The 23572-nt window shown below is 53.3% G+C and overlaps 2 protein-coding genes across 34 annotated transcripts in view; one reads left to right on the top strand and one right to left on the bottom strand.

Moving 5' to 3' along the window:
- Window positions 1-23572, bottom strand: part of NRXN2 (neurexin 2) — a 274349-nt gene that overhangs the window by 188102 nt on the left and 62675 nt on the right. For 21 of the 28 annotated variants that reach the window (XM_037904495.2, XM_043551343.1, XM_043551342.1 and 18 more), the window contains one exon: window positions 5268-5336. The exons of 5 other annotated variants lie outside the window; for them this stretch is intronic. In XM_037904495.2, coding sequence (XP_037760423.1) covers window positions 5268-5336 — 69 coding nt within the window. The remainder of the gene's footprint in view (window positions 1-5267; window positions 5337-23572) is intronic. 2 more of the 28 variants (XM_037904496.2, XM_043551326.1) reach the window with 1 other exon arrangement.
- On the top strand, window positions 728-23163 carry LOC119566798 (putative uncharacterized protein FLJ46204). Of its 6 annotated transcripts, none has more exons than XM_037904507.2 (2): window positions 728-865; window positions 19687-23163. In XM_037904507.2, the coding sequence occupies exon 2, from the start codon at window positions 21947-21949 to the stop codon at window positions 22847-22849; it is 903 nt and encodes a 300-aa protein (XP_037760435.1). In that variant the 5' UTR covers window positions 728-865; window positions 19687-21946; the 3' UTR covers window positions 22850-23163. The 6 variants fall into 6 exon arrangements, with proteins under 6 accessions (XP_037760435.1, XP_037760433.1, XP_037760437.1 ...); XM_037904505.1 differs by having other exon boundaries at window positions 813-965; XM_037904509.2 differs by lacking the exon at window positions 728-865 and adding an exon at window positions 3740-4007.

A 23572-nucleotide genomic window follows, 5' to 3' on the forward strand; every position in this document is an offset into this window, starting at 1 on the left:
AGCGGGCAGTGGTGAGCTGGAGCCAGGTCGCCCCAGTTCGCGCAAACTGGTTGTTAAATTTTGAAGCCGGTTTAGTACTGGTTGTGGGCAAACTCCGGTCTGCGGCCCACATGCAGCCCGCGGGACCATCCTGTCCATCCCTCCTGAGCTCTCGGCTGGGGAGAGTCCTTCACTCGCTCCGGGCCTTCAGCAGCACTTCGGCGACGGGTCCTTCACTTGCTCTGGGCCTTCAGCAGCACTTCGGCGGCGGGTCCTTCAGTGCCGCTGAAGACCCGGAGCAACTGAGGGACGTGCCACCGAAGTGCCACCGAAGTGCCACTGAAGACCCGGAGCAACTGAAGGAACCGGTTCTTCAGCTTCTGGCAGCTCATCACTGGGCGCGGGCATGGTTGGGGGGCTGTGGGCTTGTTTTCTGCACGCAACCATTTCCTGTGCTTTAGGCTGTGCCCTTCGTGTGTGCCACCGGGGCATGTGCTTTGTACGCACTGTTGGGAGCCCAAGTGAGTGTGTATTTGTACAAGATGTGCTGAGCATGTACGTGGATTGAGTTGTGGGGGGGGAGGGGGCGTATGTGCATACAATGTGGTGAGTGTATTTGTGTAGGGTGGAGAGGGTAGTGTGGAGGGTGTGAGTGTGTCGTGTTTGCGATGTGTTGTGTGTGATGCTGTGCAGTTACGTGCTCCGTGCTCCTTCTTTACACACCTCCTTGGCAGTGCAGAATTTCTATCACAGCAGCTAGTAATCCCAGAGCCGTGTGTCTCCCTGCCAGCACTCCAGCTCCCAGCCATATCGCCCCAGCCCCAGCACGGAAGGAGACAGATGGGAGGGAGTTTTCAAGTGTGCGGCAATTCAGATAAACCATGAGGTGAGTGTCTGCAGGAGATATCTTACACACACGCACAACAGCCCTCCCTCGGGGACCGGCCGGCTCTTGTGTGTGCTGTGCCGTCTGCTGTGTGCCTCAGGTAGGTGCACATTACTTGGATTGTGCCTTTGTGTGTGCTGAGCTGTGTATGTGTGAGCGACTATGCATTTTCATATGCCCAAACTGTGTGCGTGTGTAACAGTGAGACACTGTGCATTTGGGCATGTTCCATTGTGTGTGTGTGTGTGTCTGAACACGTGCATGTGCCCTGACACTGGTGTGGGAATAGTTGTGTGTATGTAATTGCATCTGCAGCCGTGTGTGTGGGTGTTGCTGCAGCCGCATGAGGACACAATGGGGTGGGCACAGTGCACCGCTGCAACTGCACGACTGGCTGGCTGCGGCTGTGCTGTTGCAGCTCCCAGTTGTGCAGCTGCGTGTGCTGGTGCAGCTGTGCCGTCGCAGGCGTGAGTGGATGCCGTCGTGCAATCCGAATGGCGTGTGCAGCTCCAGCTATGCCCTGGGCGTGTTAGTGCAGCTCCAGGAGCCCGTTGCGGGCAGGGGCGCTGGAACAATCTGTGTAGCGGGGGTGCTGAGAGCCATTGAACCAAACTGTAAACTCTGTATATAATGGAAACCGCTTCAAGCCGGGGGTGCAGCAGGACCCCCCTAGTTCCAGCACCTATGGTTGCATGGTTGCGGCTGTTGGCTCTTGGCAGTCTCCTGGTGTATGGGCACAGCCCAATCGCTTGCATGCACCACTGTAGCAGCAGTTTCCTGTGGGCATGTGGGTGACTGGGCAGTGTGGTTAGGAGGGCTCTGCATGCCCCCCAACCCTCAGCTGTTGCCATGGCCAGGAAATAGCTAATCCCTCCCCCAGCCTGAGACGCCCAGGGAGTCATGGCCACATGGCGACCCTGGAGCCCTGCAGGGCTGAGCCCATCAACAGATACTCACCTCAGTGCATACACACGCTACACCCCACACGTTTCCCTGTGCATAGACACACACACACAGTCTCTTTGGACACACCCCATGCACGTCCCTGTGCATAGTAGACACACACTGAGCCTACCCAGAGATCCACACATTTTGCCCAGCCACCCGCCTTATCAATAACTTTGCCACAGGATGCCCCTCTCCCTTTCCCCCATGCCGTTTGATTCCAGCCACTCACCAAATCTACACAGACAGGAGGACGCCCTTGGGGGTACCCCTAACCTGCCTCCCAGAGGGAAGAGCCAGCAGCAGAGGAGGGCCGGGGCACAGCTCACAGCTCAGGGAATGATACATAACAGGACAAATGGAAAGAGGTGGGGAGACAGACCTCCTCCCGCAACACACCAAGTAGCCGCTACTTCCGTCATTACTGGCTCCCCGCTACCGGGGTGTTACGTGGACTGAACGACCACAAAGTGCACCCCATACTGGGAATCGGGGGGCTGACTGCAAGCACCTAAGAAACCACACGGCACTGTCCCTCTCCTGGCCTCAGTTTCCCCATCTGGAAATGGGAGAGGATAAAACATCCACGGTCAGAGCAGACTGGGACCAGCTCCCACTGTATGTCTGGGCAGTGATGGAGGTCCAGATCTGGGCTGGGGTCTGTGCAGCGCCCTCTTGCATTAGTGGCTGAATTTCAACACTGGGTAAGCAATTTCTGTATACAGAGCTGCTACAACCCGCTCCAGAAGCAGCTGCATCTATGCACAGGGCCATGGTTCCCTATATAAACAGCCCCCCCACCCAACCCCAGAGGCAGCTGCATGCAGGGCAGAGTCATCTGTCAGCCCTGCCTGTCCCACAATAGCCATTTTCCTTCCAGAACCTCCTGATTAAAATCAATCAGAGCCTTTTGTATATTAATGGCCTCTCGTTTGTATTGAATGCATCATTAATGTTAACGATCCCTGGGAGCCCCCCTCCCCTCACCCGGGCGGGACATATTAATTGCTCACGTCCTAATTAAATATTGAGGCTGGGAATTGGCTCTCTCCAAACAGGCTGGGGGAGACTGATTGCAATGCAGGGACTGGCACATGGTGCCACCGAACAGTATGTCCACCGCTACGCAACCACAATCACAATAACCCACACACAATCACAACCACCTAGAGCTACACAACTGGAATCCACAAACACACAATCACTATCATATAGACTTTATCACATGCACAATCACACAACACACACAATCACACAACAATGCAAACACAAAACCTCACAATCAGCCATGTGCACAATCTCCCACAGAGAGACAATCCCACAGACATGTATCAAGATAGTCCTAGTCACAGACTGTCACACCCACAAATATCCACAATCACACAGTCACACCCACAGACACGTACAGTCACACTAGAGATAAAAGCATACACTCAATCACACCCACAGGCAGAGACACAAACACGCTATCACATTAGAGACAATTACATGATGCTCTCACACACAAGAAAACAGTCTCCCACATGCACAGTCACACGTGCTTATACACACACCTTATCAAACTTGAGATACAATCACATGTATGTTTCACTCAGTGACACACACTATCACACTCACATAGTGACAGTCACACACAGTCACAGTGACACATGTGCATGCAGTGCCTCTGTCTCTCACACACACACACAAACTTTCCCAACTACCCCCCACAATGAAGGACTCAGCCTCTGGCTCCACGTCACCATGACCCCTGAATTACACCCCCTCCCAGACACTACACCAGAGAGACACCACTCTGAAAACCAGTCCAAATAGGTGGTGGACAAAGAGCCTGCCAACCACTGAAGTGGGGCTTAAGGGGAGTGGGGTTGGGAGCCAGGAGTCCTGGGTTCTATTCCCAGCTCTAGGAGGGGAGTGGGGTCTAGTGGTGAGAGCAGAGGGGCTTGGAGTCAGGACTCCTGGATTTTATCCACGGCTCTGGATATATCACACAGCTTCCAATGTTCAGCCCAGAAAGACGTGACTGCAGGCAGCAGGGCCAAGGAGATGGAACAGAGCCGGATCAGCATGTGCTTCATGCTCCCTAGAGCGAGACTAAGATGATGTCCCTGCAACGGAGCAGGGGGAAGCAAGAAGCGGGAAGGAGAGAATACCTAGAGTATGCTCATCTCTGGCATGTAGCCACCAGGGGGTTGGGGTGAGTCAGCTGCTTGGAGGATCCCTGTATAAACAGCCCTCACACCACACCCCAGAGCCAGCCGCATCTCAGTGCCAGGCAACAAATCCCTGTATAAACAGCTCCCAAGCCCCACCCCAGAGCCAGCTGCACCTTAGCTCTGAGTGAGGGATCCCTGTATGAACAACTGCCTCTACTCCATTGGGAGCCTGGAGTAGAGGCCCCTGGCCTGGATATGGCAGAGATTAACAGCACAAGGGCATGGAGGGGGGATGTGCACATCAAGTCAGTGGAAGAGCTGGGGATACAACCCCCCAGGAGCCCTGACACTCAACCCAATTCCCCCCCCCACACACACACACACACTCTAACCACTAGGCAGCACTCCCCTCCCAGAGCCAGATATAGAAACCAGGAATCCTGGCTCCCAGTCACCACTAATCTAACTACTAAATAATCCTACCTTCTCTTAAACAATTGAGGTATAAATTGTTTCGCTAGGAGACATACAAACAGGGTTATCTCACCCAGAGCTGAGATGCAGCTGCCTCTGGGGTGAAGCACACCAGGTGTTTATCATCCTCACATCAAGGGGAGAATTGTTAGGGAGCATTCTGCTCTTGGAGGCAGTGCTAGGACACGCAGTAGTGCTGGGAGTGGGGAAGGTAGCCGAATAGGGGTGCTCTCCCCGGCAGTAAGTGCTGACCCCAGCATGGCACTAGGGGGCGCTGTGCTGCTGGAAGGGTCTTTCTTTCACATGAGATTTAAACCAAGGACCTGACTGTTCTGGGTCATTAAATATCCTCTAGCACTTTTCCCATGAGTCCTGCTGCAAACCCTAGCTTCCTGGCTAAATCCCAGCCCACAGAAATCTGCCTCCCTAAAATTCCCTCCTGCGCTTTCTATCAGATACAAAGTTTCCCCCATTCAGTTCCTATGCTAAACTAGCCTGTAACGCTGTTTTTAACTAGCCCGCGTGCCCCACCCCAGAGACAACTGCATCTCAGCGCTGGGGAGGGGTCCCTGTATAAACAGCCCTCATGCCCCACCCCAGAGGCAGCTGCATCTCAGCACTGGCAGAGGGATCCCTGTATAAACTGTCCCCGCGCCCCATTCCAGAGGTAGCTACATTTGGAGAGGGGTCTCTGTATAAACAGGGCCCAGACCCCACCCCAGAGACGGCTGCATCTCAGCCTCAGGAGAGTGGAACACTTGACTGCAGAGAAGCATGAGGCGGACCCGTGGGGAGCTGTCTCTCTGGGGGCAGTGGGTTGCACTGACCTTTCGATGTGTGCTGCACCTCACCGGCTCCTCTCCCTTCCCCCCCTTCCGAGTACAGAATGGACCCTACTGGAAAAGCAGAACCACAGGATTAGGGAGCAGGCACTAACAACCCTCCCACCAGATACTCCCATTATCACACTGCAGCTGCTGGGACACCCTCCCCAGCCACCACAGAATACCCGCACACAGCCACAGGGCTGGGGAAATGGCAGGAGATTTGTTATTGTAGAGTCTCTCCTAAGCACTGGACCTGGTTCATTATTGTAGAGTCTCTCCTAAGCACTGGACCCTGGTTTATTATTGTAGAGTCTGGTAAACCAGCCCAGGTATCTACCCACAATCTCAAGAGCCTCAGGATTTCAGCCCCACTTTGACCCCACAGAACAGCACCCGCAGCAGGCCTAACCCTTACCCAGCTCTCCCAGCCCCAGCTCTCACTCTTAGCTAACCCGCCTGCCGCCTCCCTCCAGCTCATCAGCCAAGCCCCTCTCCCTAAAAGGGCCAGCCCATCCTTTGATGGGCTTTTCCTGAGTGCATGGGGGAGGAGGTTGCTGAAGGGTCACAAGATGGGACTGCGGCTACGGACTGCAGGGCAAGGCCTCTCAGGTTGCCCCTCTGCACTTGACAAACAAATAGAGGGAGGAGAAGATTAGTCTGCACCTCTGTCCCACCCCCGCCTCTCCCTGCGACCCTGGGGGCAGGATACAGCAAGTCTCAAGGCCCGGGAACCAGGGGGCACAGGCCCATCACCCCCACTCCCCACCCAAGCTTTGGGGCACCCTGCTACACCCGGTGACACTTCAGATCGCTTTGGGATATTGTGTAATCCCCAAACCATCCCGCATCAGCCCTGCTCAGAGACAGCAAAGGGGGAGTGTTGATCCTTCAGGGGAGGTTGGGACACATGCTCCTGCACCTCCATGCCTGGTGGGAGATCCCTGTATAAACAGCCCCCACATCCGACCCCAGAGGTGGCTGCATCTCAGCACTGGGTGAGGGACCCGTGTATAAACGGTCCCCGCGCTCCACCCCAGAGGCAGCTGCATCTCTGCACCAGAGGAGGGCTAACCGAGTTGAACAGGCATCTCCACTGCTTCCTATCCCCCTCATGGCTCATGTTGGCCAATTCCCCAGGTGTGTCTGCCCCTTCAGGCCGGGATGTGGGGCATCTGGCACTGGGAGCAGTAGCAGCCAGAGGCAAAAATGCTGAGCACAAGGCAGAGTGGGGGGATCAGTGAGATAGAGCACAAGCGAGGAGTTCAGTATCATAGAGAGCGAGCCTGAGGGGGGGTCAGTGTGAGACAGCGAAAGCCAGCAGGGAGTCAGTGTGAGATAGAATAAGCAGGGGAAGGTCAGTGTGACTGTGCAATCGGAGGGGTCACGAAGATGATGGAGACAGAGGGCGCAAGCTGTGGGGTGGGGGGTGTTCTAGGAGATGAAGGAGATAGAGGGTGCGAGTGTGGGGGTTCAGGGAGATGAAGGAGACAGAGGGTGCGAATGTGGGGGAGTTTCCGGGAGACGAGGATGCAAGCGGGGGGCTCAGGGAGATGAAGGAGACAGACGGTGCGAGCTGGGGGGAGTTTCTGGAAGATGAGGGAGACAGAGGGCTCGGGGGGGGGGGGAGTTCAGGGAGAGGAACGAGACAGAGGGCACAAGCTGGGGGGGTTTCAGGGAGACATGGGAGACAGAGGTCGCGAACGGGGGGTTCAGGGAGATGAAGGAGACAGCGGGTGTGGGGGGGGTTCAGGAGGACAAGGGAGACAGAGAGCTCGAGCAGGAAGGAAAGAGGTGGAGGAAAGGAAGTATCAGAAAAAAAAAAAATTGAAAAAATGAGAAAGACCGGAGAGAATGTACGAATGAATCAACGATTGGAAAGAAAGGCAGAAGGAATGAAGAAATAAGGAAGAAAGAACTAAGCCAAAAACCGAATGGATACAGTAGAAAGGAGGAAGAAAGGAGTAAACAAGTGAGTGCATCGAAGAACAAAGAAGGAATGTGAGAGTGAACCTAAGAAAAGGAAGGAATGAAAGAATGAATGAATCAGAAAGAAGAGGGAGGCCAAAGTCAGAGATGCCTGTTGATGGGCGGGCAGGCAGGTGCCCTGGGGCAGGAAGGAGCAAATGGCAGAGGCACGTGCAGCAAGGGGAGAGCAGTCGGGGGAGGAAATCGGGGGGCAGTGAAGCTGACCTGAGTAGCTCCGAGGGGTCGGACTGCCCCCGCAGTCCTGAAGAATGGGGATGATGTGCTGCCTGGCCTTGAATGTGACCTGGGGGCTCCTCACCCTGCTGGGATCCCCAGCAGCTCCCTCATGGGGAGCAAGGAGACTCTCCTTACCCTCACTCATCTGCTCAAACCTCCCCAACTCACTCCACTGGCAGCAGGGCCTGAACGGGGAGGTAGAGGGGGGAAGGGACTGGCCCAGAGCAACCAAGTGCAACAACTGAAGAAGAACCCAGGAATCCTGCCTCCCAGTCCCCGTCTCTCTGCTCCAGCACACTGGAGCCCAGGCCCCTCTCAGACGTGGGGATAGAACCCAGGAGTCCTGACACCCAGCCCCCTGCTCTAACCCCCTAGTCGAAGTGACAGATTCCCCGGTGTAATTCAGGAGTAGCCATGTTGGGTTATCCCAATTCAGAACCAGTGTGAGGGGGGATCTGGCCTTAGGACTGACTGGGAGAGGCTGGGGTCTGCACTGGGGCCCTGGGTACTCCCCAATCCCATCCCCCAGAGTGGGGAAGCAGGCATGGGGGGGCAGGAAGAAGGGGGGTTAGAGACCCAGGAAGAGGGAAGACTAGAAACAGACAGGTAAAGAAACAGGACGGTGCTCTGACTGCCCCTCCCCCCCATCCTGAGGGCAGTGAGGGAGAGTAGATGGGGAAAGTGGGGCAGGGAGATGTCCCCTCACTTGGGTGAGGTGCAGCCCTGTGGGATACAGCCCCCCAGCACAGAACATGCATCTGGAAATGCTGGGGGAATGCTCCTTCCCCAAAACTATTCACACCATGGACCCAGCCACCCCACAGACTTCTACATACCTCAGACCTTCACGATACAGGCTAACTACCCCACCACCACCCCCTACACCATCCCTCAGCCAGACACCCCACACACACCCCCGCCTGGGATTGCTCCATCCCCCAGCCAGAAACCCCCCTACAAGATCCGCCAGGGATTACACCATCCCTCCCGCCCAGAGACCCCCCTACAGCATCCCCCTAGGATTACACCATCCACCCCCAGCCAGAAACCCCCCTACAACATCCACCTGGGATTACACCATCCCCCCACAGCGAGAACCCCCCCCTACAGCATCCCCCTGGGATTACACCATCCCTTGACCAGACACCCCCCCCCCCCCCACAGCATCCTGCTGGGATTACTCCATTCCCCTGGCCAGACACAGCCCCCCACACCATCCATAAGAACGGCCATACTGGGTCAGGCCAATGGTCCATCTAGCCCGGTGTCCTGTCTGCCGACCGTGGCTAATGCCAGGTGCTTCAGAGGGAATGAACAGAACAGGGCAATCATCAAGTGATCCATCCATCCCCTATCGTTCAGTTCCAGGTTCTAGCCGTCAGAGGCTTAGGGACAACCTGAGCATGAGGCTGCACCCCAGACCATCTTGGCTAATAGCCACCGATGGACCTATCCTCCATGAGTGTATCGAATTCTTTTTTGAACCCTGTTATAGTTTTGGCCTTTACAACTTCCCCTGGCACCAAGTGCCACAGGCTGACTGTGCATTGTGTGAAGTAGTACTGCCTTGTGTTTGTTTTAAACCTGCTGCCTAATACACCTTCCCTCAGCCAGAGTCCCCCCCACACCATCCTCCTGGCCAGAGATCCCATTCCCCCGGGGATTACGCCATGCCCCAGCAGGAGACCCTCCCACCCCATGCCCACCCCTGACCAGAGATCCCATTCCCCAGGGGATTACACCATGCCCCAGCCACAGACACTCCCCCACACCTTCCCCCAGGATTACTCCATCCCCCCCCGGCCAGACACACATACTCTATGGCCATCTCTCCCCCTCCCTGGGGTACCTCCCTGCCCCAGACGTCCCTACAGCCATTTCCTCTCTGTCCGTACACCCATTTCCTCCCAGCCAGAGACAGCCCCAGCCATCTCCCCCTCCCTGGATAACCGTGTCCACGATAGAGTCCCCCCACCCCAGGTGTGTTGACACATGAGGGCCTGTGGACCTGGGACCCAGTGCCCTGAATGCCCTCATCACCCTGCTCCAGGGACCCTGTCTGGGAAGTATGCAGGGGAGGGTGTGGAGCCACCAGGCATTGCTGGGTGTTATCAGGGGTTGGGGTAGGGGCACTCATCAAATATTAGAACAGGGAAATGGTGGGGCCCTGTTGAAAGTGGGATGGGGGAACCCCTGGACGTTACTGGGAGCAACAGGAGCTCACACTGGGTGTGATGGGAAGATGTCCCATACCACATGTATGATCGGGGGAGTGTTAGCGGTAGGGGACTAAGCAGGATCCAAGCAATGGGCCCTTCCCCCCACTTTTCCTGTGATGGGGCATCTCAAGAATCCCCAGAGGAATGTGCTGTCCTGCCGTAGTGCCCCAGACAGCATGGGGAAGGGCGGGGGGGTACCTCTCTGTCGACCCCACAACCCCTGCACAGGAAGCACCTGCCCCAGGAGAGTCCATCCGCACTCTGAGCTGCAGCTCTCCTAGAACCAGGTCCCAAAGAGCCCCAACCACATTGTGTGACTAATGAGCTGTGGCTCGGCCTAGCCCATCCGACAGCCAATCCCTCTCCCTGTCCAGGCTGGTTACTAGGCGTCAAAAAAGACTACTGTTTTATCCATAGTTAGGTAGGCTCCCAGAGCCAGGATAAAACCCAGGAGTCCTGGATCCAGGCTCCCACTGGAGCTCTAACCCAGGGGTTCTCAAACTGGGGGTCGGGGCCCCTCAAGGGGTCGCGAGGTTATTACATGAGGGGTCTGAGCTGTCAGCCTCCACCTCAAACCCCACTTTGCCGCCAGCATTTATAATGGTGTTAAATATATTTTAAAAGTGTTTTTAATTTATAAGGGGGGGTTGCACTCAGAGGCTTGCTATGTGAAAGGGTCACCAGTACAAAAGTTTGAGAACCACTGCGCTAATCCACTCTAGCCCCCTCCCCCTGTACTGCTGAGACACACATGGACACCATCACTTCTGAATTTGAGTGTCCGTACTGTCAGGACCAGGACACACACGCCCTCATGTCTGACTGAGGGTGCGTACAGCCGGAATGCACCCCCACCCCTGTGTGTTAGAATCAGAGTCCGTGCCACCAGGATGCAGAGGCCAGCCCCCATGTGAATGGGAAGGTCCATATCGTTGACACATGCAGGCCCTCATGTAGGAGCACAAGGGTGTGTACCACCGCGATACACACATATCTGCTCTTATGACTGTACTGCTGGAACGGAGAAGCATGCTCTCATGTCTCAGATCAAGGGTCCACAGCTCCATGACACACCGGCCTTTGTGTGTGCATGTGTGGGTCAGGACCACTGGGAGACACACACGCCCTCATATCTAACAACAAGGGTCCATATCCATCAGATCACAGACACATGAACTTGTGTATGAGTGTGAGGTACCTTTTGCTGGGACACACGTGCAAATCCTCGTGTTTCACTGCGCCAGTCTGTACCACCAAGTCACACACTTACACTCTCATGTCCCTACAGCCAGGACACACATGCAGACAATCCCAGGGCAAGGGTCTGTACCACTTATGCTTGCACACACGCACACCCTCCTGTGTGTGTGCAAGGGTCTGTAGTGCCAGGACACACACACACTTTCGTGTTTGACTGGGAGCTTATGTCCCGCCTGCCAGGCAACACACCAATGTGAGAATTTGTGCTGCCAGGACACACCGCCTTTGTGTGTCACTGCAGGGGCCCATACCCCCGGGACACACGCACATGCCCTCATATCCTTGGTGGTTCTCAGGATGCTTCATCATGGGGGAGTCGGGGGAGGGGCCCATTGCTTGGGTCCTACTCAGCCCCCTACTGATAACCCTCCCCCAATCATACCCCAGCACAGGACACACCCCCATGTAACCCATAGTGTGGGTCCTTGTTACTGCAGTAACGCCCAAAGGTTCCCTCATCTCTCTGTCGACAGGGCTCCACTGTCTTCCTCTTCTAACACCTGATGTGTTTCCCTACCCCAACCCCGATAACACCCAGCCTGATGCCCCTAGGAACGCCCGGTGGCTCCATACCCACTTCCACTTCCCAGACAGGGTCCCTGGAGCAGGTGACAGGGACATTCAGGGCATTGGGGGCCCAGGTGACACAGACTTGGGTGTGAACACAAGGGGGCACACCACGAGCTTGGGGGTTGTCTCTGGAGGAGGTGGAGGGTGTTATGGGGGGAGGTGGCCATGGGGGGGGGTCTCTTTATGAGGGAAGATGGCTGTGGGGGTGGGGCAAGGGTTCCTGTGGATGCTGAGATAGAGAACTATCTGGGGGGTGGGGAAATAGCAATGGGGGGATGTCCCTGGATGGTGAGATTATCTGGGGGTGAGACAGCTGAAGGGCGGGTGCTCTAGATAGGGGTAGGGAGTTATGCGGGGTGGGGGGAGATGGCATTGGGAGGGTGTCTCTGGATGGGGCGTGTCCAGGGCAGAGATGGTTGTGACGTGTGTGTCTGGATGGGGGGTAAGAGGCTATCCCATGGGAGCTATCTCTGGATGGGGATTATCAGGGGGAAGATGGTCATGGGGGTTGTCTCTGGTTCTGAATGGAAGGTAGGGGGCTTCCATGGCAGGGGTGTCTCTGGATGGGGAGTAGGGGGCTATCTGATGGGGGGAGATGGCAATGGGGGTATCACTGGATGAAGATTATCAGGGGGCAGATGGTCATGGGGCTGTCTCTGAATGAGGGCAGGGGGTTATCCAGGGGTGAGGGAGATGCCTGTGGGGTTATCTCTGGATTGGTACACCCTCAACTTGAATACTGTGTGCACTTCTGGTCACCCCATCTCAAAAAAGAGATATTAGAACTGGGAAAAGTACAGAGAAAGGCAACAAAAATTATTAGGGGGATGGAACAGCTTCTGTATGAGGAGAGATTAAAGAGATTGGTGTGGAGAAAGTTATTTACCCCTTTCATAACCTTACCCCTACCTAGCACAGGAACCTGGGGGCAGCAGGTTTAAAACAAACACAAGTCAGTACTACTTCACACAACACACAGTCCGTCGGGGTTAGGGGATGTTGTGAAGGCCAAAAGTTAAACAGGGTTCAAAAAATAATTTGATAAATTCATGGAGGATAGGTCCATCAATGGCTATTAGCCAGGATGGGCAGGGATGCAACTCCATGCTTGGGGTGTCCCCAAGACTCCAACTGCCTGAAGCTCGGACTGGACAACAGGGGGTGGATCACTCTGTAATTTCCCTGTTCTGTTCATTCCCTCTGAAACATCGGACACCAGCCACTGTCAGAAGACAGGATACTGGGCTAGATGGACCATTGGTCTAACCCAGCATGGCTGTTCTTATGATGGTGGGAGGTAGTTATCTGGGGAGGGAGATGGCTGTGAGGGGTATCTCTGGATGTGCGGGGTAATGGGCTATCCAGGAGTGGGAGATGGCAATGGGGGGTTGTGACAAAGTGAGAATTTTCTGTAATATTTTGTGACCCCTGTGTGTGCTTCAGTTTCCCTTATATGTTGCATTGTTACCCAGTGGGGGAAAAGGGGATTAAGTTTGTCTCAGGGAAGACTAAGAGACACAGGGGCAAGTGACACCTCCCTGTCTGGGTGGAATGAACAGAGCCCTCCAGGAACCAGCTGTAACCGACCTAGAACAACAAGGGGCCAGAGAGACCAGGCCAGCCCCAGTGACTCAGAGATCCACACTCCCAGCAGAGAAGCTGAGCCCAGACCCCAGCTGGAGAAGAAAGGACTGGGAGGGGGAGCTGGGGGTGAAGCGCTGGCTGCTGGAGGAAGCTGGCAGCTCCCACCTGGGAACAGACCGAGGCGGGCAGACAGAGCCTGACCCCAGGGCTAGGCTCAGGGCTGAGCCGAATGGACTGTGCTTTAACCTTCAGCTCTCTGTGCTAAGCCACGGGCTGCCTCTGCTGGCGCCAGGTGACTAATAAACCGGCTGCCCTGGGGACACTGCTCGAGGGTCACTGGAAATGCCGGCTGAGGGGCATCAGTCCTGAGGGGTGGCCAAGGCTCTGCCAGGAGCCTATCTCAGCTGGACTTGCTGGGCAGAGCTCAGGGGGGAAAGCAGAAGGGCTGGACCCCTGAGGGTCAGTCTCAGCAGGTGGGAGGCCACGTGGCCTGCCCTGGAGGAACAGTGAGAGCCCTGGGGTCTGGCACTTCATCCAAGAGACTGTTCCAAAGCCAGAGGTGCAGCCTGTGGATCCGTAACAGTGGGGGTGTCTGGCTGTGAGGGTGGGGATATCTGGGAGGGGAGAGATGGCCATGGGGGGGGTGTCCCTGGAAGGTGGAGTCATCAGAGGGGCAGGGAAAGATGGCCATAGGGTATGCCTGGGTGAAAGAGGGTGGCTGTGGGGGGTGTCTAGGGACGGAGGTAGGGCAGTCTCTGTGCTGGGGAGGGCAAATGGCCATGGAGGATTTCTCTGGTTGGGGGGGTGGGGGGGACATGTATTATAGAAAGGGAGTGGAGGGGAAGATGGCCATGGGGGTTTCTCTGGATGTGGGGAGAGGTTATCTGGCTGTGGGGCACATCTGTGGATGGGGGAGGGATATAGCTACTGGAGTGGTCTCTGAATGGCTTTCTTTTTGGGAGGAAGGAACCATCCATGCAGGGATATAGGTGTAGGGAGGCATCTGGCTGGAGGCAGGGGGAAATATCGGGGAGATAGACAGAGGATGTTTGTGCCTGGCAGGGGGATTATCCCAAGAAGAGGGGATGGGTGTAGGGGTGTCTCTTTCTCAGACTCATAGACCACCTTGATCATCTAGTTTGGCCTCACGCATATTGCAGGTCACAGAACCTCTCCCACCCACTCCTGTAATAGACCCATAACCTCTGACTGAGTTACTGAAATCCTCAAATCATGGTTTAAAGACTTCACATTACAGAGAATCCACCACTGACACTAGTTTACACCTGCAAGTGACCCGTGACCCATGCTCCAGAGGAAGGCGAAAACCCCCAAGGGTCTCTGCCAATCTGACCTAGAGGAAAATTCGTTCCCGACCTAAATCTGGTGATCAGTTAGACCCTGAGCATGCGGGCAAGACCCACCAAACAGATACCTGGGAACGAATTCTCTGAAGTAACTCAGAGCCCTCCCCACCTAGCGTCCCATCTCTGGCCGTTGGGGATATTTGCTACTGGCAGTCACCAATGGGCCACACGCCATTGTAGGCAGTCCTGTCATTCCATCTCCTCCATAAACTTATCAAACTCAGTCTTGAAGCCAGTTAGGTTTTCTTGCCCCCACTGCTCCCCTTGGAAGGCTGTTCCAGAACTTCCCTCTTCTGATGGCTAGAAACCTTCAACTGATTTTGAGCCTAAACTTGTCGATGGCCAGTTTAATAGCCATTTGTTCTTGTGTTCTTGGTGCTTAACTTAAATAACTCCTCTCCCTCCCTGATATTTATCCCTCCGATGTATTTATACAGAGCAATCATATCTCCCCTCAGCCTTCTTTTGGTTAGGTCAAACAAGCCAAGGTCTTTGAGTCTCCTCTCAAAAGGTAGGTTTTCCATTCATCTGATCATCCTAGTAGCCCTTCTCTGCACCTGTTCCAGTTTGAATCCATCTTTCTTAAACATGCGAGACCAGAACTGCACACAATAGTCCAGATGAGGTCTCACCAGTGCCTTGTATAACACTTCCCTGTCTCTACTGGAAATACCTCACCTGATGCATCCTAGGACTGCATCCCTTTTCACGGCCCCATCACATTGACAGCTCATAGTCATTCTGTAATGAACCAATACACACAGGTCTTTCTCCTCCTCTGTCACTTCCAACTGATACGTCCCCAATTTATAGCAAAAATTCTTGTGGTTATTCCCTAAATGCATGACCTTGCATTTTGCACTAGTAAATTTCATCCCGTTTCTATTACTCCAGTTTACAAGGTCATCCAGATCTTCTTGTACTATATTCTGGTCCTCCTCCAAATTGGCATTACCTCCCAACGTTGTGTCATCCACAAATTTTATTAGCACATTCCCACTTTTTGTGCCAAGATCAGTAATAAAACTGATAAATAAGATTGGTCCCAGGACCGATCCCTGAGGAACTCCACTAGTAACCTCCCTCCAGCCTGACAGTTCACCTTTCAGCATGACCCACTGTAGTCTCCCCTTTAACCAGTTCCTTATACACCTTTCAATTTTCACATTAATCCACATCTTTTCCAATTTAACTAATACTTTCCTGTGTGGAACTGTATCAAATGCCTTACTGAAATCCAGGTAGATTAGATCTACTGCATTTTCTTTGTCTAAAAAATCAGTTATCTTCTCAATATAACTTCTCATGGTCTGGCACGCTCTACCTTTTGTAAAACCATGTATTTTATCCAAATTACCATTCATCTCTATGTCCTTAACTACTTTCTCTTTCAAAATTTGTTCCAAGACCTTGCATACAATTGTGATCAAACTAACAGGCCTGTAGTTTCCTGGATCACTTTTTTCCCCTTTCTTAAAAATAGGAACTATATTAGCAATTGTCCAGCCATAGGGTATGAACCCCAAGTTTAGATTAATTAAAAATCCTTGTTATTGGGCTTGCAATTTCATGTCCCAGTTCCTTTAATACTCTTGGATGGAGATTATCTTCTCCCGTCCCACCCCGCCGATTTAGTCCCATTAAGCTGTTTGAGTCTGACTTCCACCTTGGATGTGGTAATTTCTACCTCCGTATCCTCATTGCCATTAGCCACCCTGCCACCACCCCAATCTCTTCATAAGGGGGTGTTATCCTAGTGGCGAGTTAGCCTGCATATTAAAGGTCTGAGGTATGAAGGAGTCTCAGGGGTAGCTGAGTCCATGGAAGAAAAAACGGTTACTAACCTTTTGTAACTGTTGTTCTTTGAGAAGTGCTGTTCATGTCCATTCCATAGGTGTGTGCACGCCGTGTGCACTGTGGCCGGAAGTTTTTCCCTTAGTAGTATCTGTTGGGCTGGCTCTAGCACCCTTTGGAGCCATGCGCATATGCGCTGGTATAAGGGGTGCTGCTGGCTCCACAACAGCCTCTCAGTTCCTTCTTGCCGGTAACTCGGACAGAGTGGTAGAAGGGCGGGTCATGGAATGGACATGAGCAGCACATCTCGAAGAACAACAGTTAACAAAAGATTAGTAACTGTTTTTCCTTCTTCGAGTGCTTGCCCATGTCCATTCCATGCTAGGTGACTCACAAGCAGTACCTCATGAGGTGGGCTCAGAGTTCATGGACTTGCTGAGTTCAACACTGCTCTCCTAAAATGGGCATTGTCACAGGCCTGTTGGATGATGGCCTAGTGGGATGCAAAGGTATGGGCCGACGACCAGGTCACAGCTCTGCAGATGTCCTGGATTGGGACCTGTATGAGGAAGGCTGCTGACGAAGCCGGGGCTCTTGTGGAATGAGCAGTCGCAGTGGCTGGCAGTAGGACGTTGGCCTGTTCATAGCAAGCCCAAATACAGGCAGTTATCCAGGACGAGATTCTCTGGGTTGACAGAGGTAGCCCTCCCATTCTTTCTGCTATTGCTACAAAAAGTTATGTGCACTTGCGGAAGGGCTTAGTCCTCTCAACATAAAAGGCGAGGGCCCGCCTAACATCCAACATATGAAGCCGACATTCCTCAGAGGTCTTGTGAGGTTTTGGGAAGAAGACAGTAGAAAAATGACCTAGTTGGTGTGGAATTGTGACACCACCTTTGGCAGGAAGGCCGGATGGTGGCGCAATTGGATCTTGTCCTTGAAGAACACAGTGTAAGGTGGCTCTGACGTAAGGGCCCTGATCTCAGAGACCCTTCTGGCTGAGGTTATCACGAGCAGAAAGGCGACCTTCCAGGGGAGAAGTAGCAGGGAGCACAATGCTAACGGCTTGAAGTGGGGGACCCATAAGCCTCAACAGGACCAGGTTTAAGTCCCATGGCGGGCCAGTTCACGAATCTGAGGATAGTCTTTCCAAACTCTTGAGAAACTGGATGGTTACTCCGTGGGAGAACACGGCTCTGCCATTCACTGGGGGGATGGAAGGCTGAGATGGCTAATAGATGAGAGGGCCACACCTTGCTGCTTTAGGTGGAGCAAAGAGTCCAAGATAGACTGAAGAGAAGACTGGGCGGGAGAGAGATCCTGTTCGGAGGCCCAACAAGTGAAACATTTCCACTTGGCCAAGTAGGTAGCCCTGATGGAAGACTTTCTACTACCTAGCCAAGATCTGCCAAACCTGTTCCGAGCAGGCCTGTTCTTCAGGGTTCAGTCATGCAGCATCCATGCAGTTAAGTGCAGGGAGGTTCGGTTCGCATGAAGCAACTGGCCGTGGAAATTGTGAAATCAAGTCTGGGCAGGTGGAGCTATCACCAAGAAGTCCAAAAGTGTACCGAACCAATGTTGCACGGCCACACCAGTGCTATCAGGATAACTCTTGCCTTGTCCTGTGTGAATTTTAGGAGAACCTTGTGAACCAAGGCAATCATTGTAAAGGTGTACAGTAGGTGGCCTGCCCACAAGAGAAGGAAGGCGTCAGAGAGGGAGCCTATACTGTGCCCGTGCAGTGAACAGAACTGATGCCATTTTCTGTTCTGCCTGGTGGTGAATAGGTTCATGTGGGGAGGCCCCCACTTTTGGAAGATGACACTGATGACCTCCAGATGAAGAGACTACTTGTTGTAGAGGAAAAGGATCTTCTGAGGTGACCTGCCAATATGGACGGAGATGAGACGCCTTGAGATGAATGGAGTGTCTCGCACAGAAATCCCCATAGAGTGATGGCCTCCTAACACTGGGCAGAGGATCAGGCCTCTCCTTGCTTGTTGATATAGAACATGGCTGCAGTATTGTCTGTCAGGACTTGAACCACCTTGCCTGAGACCTGGGGAAGGAATAATAGCAAGCCAGATGTACTGCCCTGAGCTCCCTGATGCTTATGTGCAGGGTGAGTTTTTCCCGCTCAGAGGCCTGAGTCCTGAGGTTGCTGAGGTGGGCTCCCCACCCTAGGTCTGACACATCTGAGATTAAAGACACCAATGGTTGTGTGGTAACAAAGGGTATCCCCATCATTACTGATCTTGGCTCCTTCCACCAGCCCAAGAGGTGAGGACCAGGAAAGGGACTGTAAGTACTGAGTCCAAGTGGGGTCTGCTCGGGGAGTATACTGGTGCTAGCCACATCTGGAGGGGTCTGGCGCAGCCTTGCATATTGAACCACGTAAGTGCAAGCCACCATGTGACCCAGTAGCTTGAGGTAGACCTGAGCTGTTGTGATTGGGTGGTCCATGACCTTGGTATCAGGTCTGGAAGCGGGCCTCCGGCAGGAAGACCCTAGCTTGGGTCAAGTCGAGCTCTGCTCCAATAAATTCTATTCTCTGAACCGGGGCAAGAATTGACTTCTGCTCGTTGGTCAGCAGACCCAGCACTCTGGAGGTGGCTCGGAGCGTGCTGATGCTGTTCTGTACCTGAGCCTGCAACGGACCTTTGATCAGCCAGTTGTCGAGGTACAGGTAGACCTGTACACTTCGCCGCCTGAGGAAGGCTGCTACAACTCCATACACTTTGTGAAAGCCCACAGGGCTGCCGATAGGCCGAAGGGAGGGAAGTGAATTGACAATACCGTTAACCCACTACAAACCTGAGAAATCTTCCATGGCCACGGATGACAGAAATGTGAAAGTACGTGTCCTTTAAATTGAGGGCAGCATACCAGTCTCGTGGGTCCAGGAAGGGAATGATGGAGGCCAGGGAGACCATGAGAAACCTCAGTTTCTTGAGATATCTGTTGAGGTGAGACAGGTCCAGGATGGGCCGGAGCCACCCTTTTGGATTAGGAAATACTGGGAATAAAACCCCTTCCCTCTCAAGTCTTGAGGAACTTCCCCCATAGGTAGGAGGGATTGTGCCTCCTAGACAAGGAGCTACTCATGAGAAGGGTCCCTGAAGAGGGACAGGGATGGGGGGTGGAAGAGAGGGGTGGAAAGAAACTGAAGGGTATATCTGACTGTCACTGTGCTCAGGACCCATTGGTCTGATGTTATGGATGCCCAAGCTGGGCTGAAGAGTGACAGATGGTCCAAAAATGAAGGTGGGGGTGGATCTGAAACGGTGACTGGTACAGCGCCCTCGGGCACTCCTTCAGAAAGCCTACTCGGGCTCACCGGAGCATCTCTGACACCCCAACTGGTAGGCTGAGGTGGACGGGTGTGGTTGGCATCGTTTATAACCTCTGCCTTTGCTTTTGTAGGGCTCCTCTCTTGGAGCTGCCGAGAACCAAGGAGGCTGCTGGAGCCTGAAGCGCTTTCTGGAAGCAGGTGGGCATACAGGCCTAAAGGTCGTAGAGTGGCCCTCGAGTCCCTCAGTCCATCAAGTCTCATGTCTGTCTGCTCCGAGAATAGGGAGGAGCCTTCAAATGGGAGGTCCTGGATGGACTCTTGGACCCTGTGGGGAAGGCCAGAGGACTGGAGCCAGGAACTGCGCCTCATGGTGACCACGGAGGCCGTTGTCCAGGCCGCCAAGTCAGCAACCTCCAGAGCTGCCAAGATCCTGGCCGAGTTTTTACCCTCTTCTAAGAGCACGGTGAACTCCTAGACTCTCGACTCTTGGAGCAGGGAGTCTTTCAATTTATTCAGGGAGTCCCAGAGAACAAAATCACATCTCCCCAGCAGAGCCTGATGATTGGCAACACACAGTTGGAGGCTACCCATGGAATAAACCTTTCTTCCAAAGAGTCCGGTTTCTTAGCATCTTTTTGTTGCAGGGTAGCACTCAACTGGCCTTGCTTCTCCCTTTCGTTCGCTACAGACCCCACCAGTACAGGTAATTGAACCTGCTTGCTGGCACATACTACTTCTTCTGTGCCCTCTTGAAGTGGGGGCCAGAGAAGGAGTCTGCCATAGGGCCTGGACTGGCCCCGTCACTGCCTCATTGATGGGCAGGGCAATCTTGGATGGAGCTGCTGCAGCCAAGATATCAATAAGGCTGGGCGATGTATCTTTGAGCTCCTCAATTTCCAAACCAAGGTTTGAAGTGATCCACTTCAGAAGATCCTGGTGGGCCTTGAAATTGCCCTGGGGAAGTAGGCTGCTGGGACCCACAAGGGAAAAATCTCCAGCAACAGTGCATGCGGCGGGCACACACCTAGCATGGAATGGACATGAGCAAGCACTCAAAAGGAGAATATTTGGGGGGGGGAGAGTTCCCCCAAGTTTGCCTGGCAGGGGACCCACTGTTAGCCCCCCTGCCTCCTCCCAAGTATGTAAAGCCAAGACACACACTATCATCCTTCTGTACAGCGGTGAGGATCCCTATAACCACAACACACACACACTCACTGCCTTCTCTCACAGCAAGGGTCCATACAGCCAGAACACACAAACACACTCGCCCGTGTCTCAAGGCGAGGGTCCATACAGCCAGAACACACGAACACATTCACCCTAGTGTCTCACAGTGAGGGTCCATACAATTAGAACACACATATACATTCCCTGTCATGTGTGTCGGTGAGGGTCCCCCCTACACACACTCATGTCTCCCTGCAAGGACCCCTATAGCCAGGAAACACATATACTGACCCTCTTATCTCACAGCGAGGGTTCTGGAAGCCAGATCGCACACACATACATACACATACACACACAGACCCTTGTATTTCCCAGTGAGGATCCATATATCCAGAACAGCCACACACTCACCCTCACGTCCCACAATGAGGATCCCTATAGCCAGAACACACACACACACACTCACTCACCCTTATGTCTCAAAATGAGGGTTCCTACAGCCAGAGCATACACACTCTCATGTCCCATGGCGAGGGTCCCTATAGCCAGAACATACACACATGCACACATACACACACACTCACCATAGTATCTTGCGGCTAGGGTAGGGTCCCTATAGTCATAACACACACATACTCTTGCCCTCATGTGTCTCGGTGAGGATCTAATATCCGGAACACACATACACACACACTAGTGTCCCGCACTGAGGGTCCCAATAGCCAAAACACACACACACCTGCCCTTGTGTCCCACAGCAAGGATCCCTATAGTGAGAAGATACACACTCGACCTCATGTCTTGCAGCAAGGATCCCTTTAGCCAGAACACACATGCACACCCTTGTGTATTGTGGTGACAGTCCTTATAGCCAGAACACACGCTCAACATAGTATCTTACAGCAAGGGTTCCTATACTCAGAACATACACATACACTAGCCCTTTTGCGTGTCGGTGAGAGTCTATATATCCAGAACAGAACACAAACACACTAAACCTCATGTCTTGTGACAAGGGTCCCTATAGCTAGAACACTCACTCACCCTTATGTCCCATGGTGAGGGTCCCTATAGCCAAAACATACATACACACACACACACACACACACACAGGCCCTCATGTCTCTCAGCGAGAGTCCATATATCCAGAACACATACACACACACACTCGTCTCTCACAACAAGGGTCCCTAGAGCCAGAACAATCACACACTCACCCTTATGTCTCACAGCAAGGATGCCTATGGCCTAAACACCCACCCCATCTTCTGTCACGGCAAGGGTCCCTATAGCCAAAATACATACACATTAGTCCTCGTGTATCACGGCAAGGGTCCATATAGCCAGACCACACCCACTCCCACACTCACCCTCTTGTCTCACAGCAAGGGTCCCTATAGTCAGAACACACACGCACACGCTCGCCGTAGTATCTTGCGGCAAGGGGCCCTACAGTCATTCACCCTCATGTGTGTCAGTGAGAGTCTGTATAGTCAGAACACACACACTCAGTCATCCTCATGTCTCGCGGCACACACACACACACACACACACACACACACACACACTCACTCGTGCCTCATGGCAAGGATTCATATAGCCGGAAAACACACACACTCACCCTTGAGTCTCACAGCAAGAGCCCCTATAGCCAGAACACACATGTGTACTTGCTCTTGTGTTTCATGTGAAGGGTCCATATACACAGAACACACACACATATTTGCCCTCATGTTTTACAGTGCGCACACACACAGACACACGCTCGCCCTCAAGTGTTATGGGAAGGGTCCCTATAGCCAGCACACACACAAACACTTGCTCTCATGTGTGTCGGTGAGGGTTCATATATCCAGAACACACACACACACACATCTCATGGCAAGAGTCACCTATAACCATATCGCACACACATCACCCTCTTCTCTCGCAGCAATGGTCCCTATAACTAGAACACACACATGCACTCATCCTGATGTTTCACACAAAAGGTCCATATATAAAGAACACACACTCGCCCTCATGTTTTACAGCATGCACACACAATCACTCATCTTCGAACCTCATGGCAAAGGTCCCCATAGACAGAACACACAATCTTGTCTGCCAGCAGCATTCCTATAGGAGGAACCCATACACGGTCACCCTCGTTTCTTGTGGCAAGGGTCCCTATAACTAGAATGCACACTTGCCATCCTGTCTTATCTGAGGGGTCCATATATCCAGAGACTCGCCCTCGAGTCTCAGAGTGAGTGTCCTATAGCTGAAACACACACTCGCCACAGTATCATCCTGCGAGGGTCCCTATACTCAGAACATACACATTGTGACAAAGTTCCTCCTACACCTTGGTGGGTCTTGCACTTATTGGTGGATTTGCTCGCCTTGGAGCTTCACGGCAGCCATCAGCTTGGCCGTTTTTCTGAATTCACAGTCCAGGTCGACTCCTCCTGTGTCTGACCAGGAGTTGGGAGGATTTGGGGGGAACCCGGGCCTGCCCTCTACTCCGGGTTCCAGCCCAGGGCCCTGTGGAATGTAGCTGTCTAGAGTGCCTCCTGGAACAGCTGTGCGACAGCTACAACTCCCTGGGCTACTTCCCCATGGCCTCCTCCCAACACCTTCTTTATCCTCACCATAGGACCTTCCTCCTGATGTCTGATAATGCTTGTACACCTCAGTCCTCCAACAGTCGGCGTTCTCACTCTCAGCTCCTAGTGCCTCTTGCTCCCAGCTCCTCACATGCACACCACAAACTGAGCTCCTTTTTAAAACCCAGGTGCCCTGATTAGCCTGCCTTAATTGATTCTAGCAGCTTCTTGATTGGCTGCAGGTGTTCTAATCAGCCTG

The sequence above is a fragment of the Chelonia mydas genome, chromosome 7, assembly GCF_015237465.2.
Source record: "Chelonia mydas isolate rCheMyd1 chromosome 7, rCheMyd1.pri.v2, whole genome shotgun sequence".
NCBI classification, from domain to species: domain Eukaryota; kingdom Metazoa; phylum Chordata; order Testudines; family Cheloniidae; genus Chelonia; species Chelonia mydas.

What these genes read in the sequence shown, in the direction of transcription:
- LOC119566798 (XM_037904507.2), top strand. Translation starts at nt 21,947, where the DNA reads ATGTCTCACAGCAAGGATGCCTATGGCCTAAACACCCACCCCATCTTC.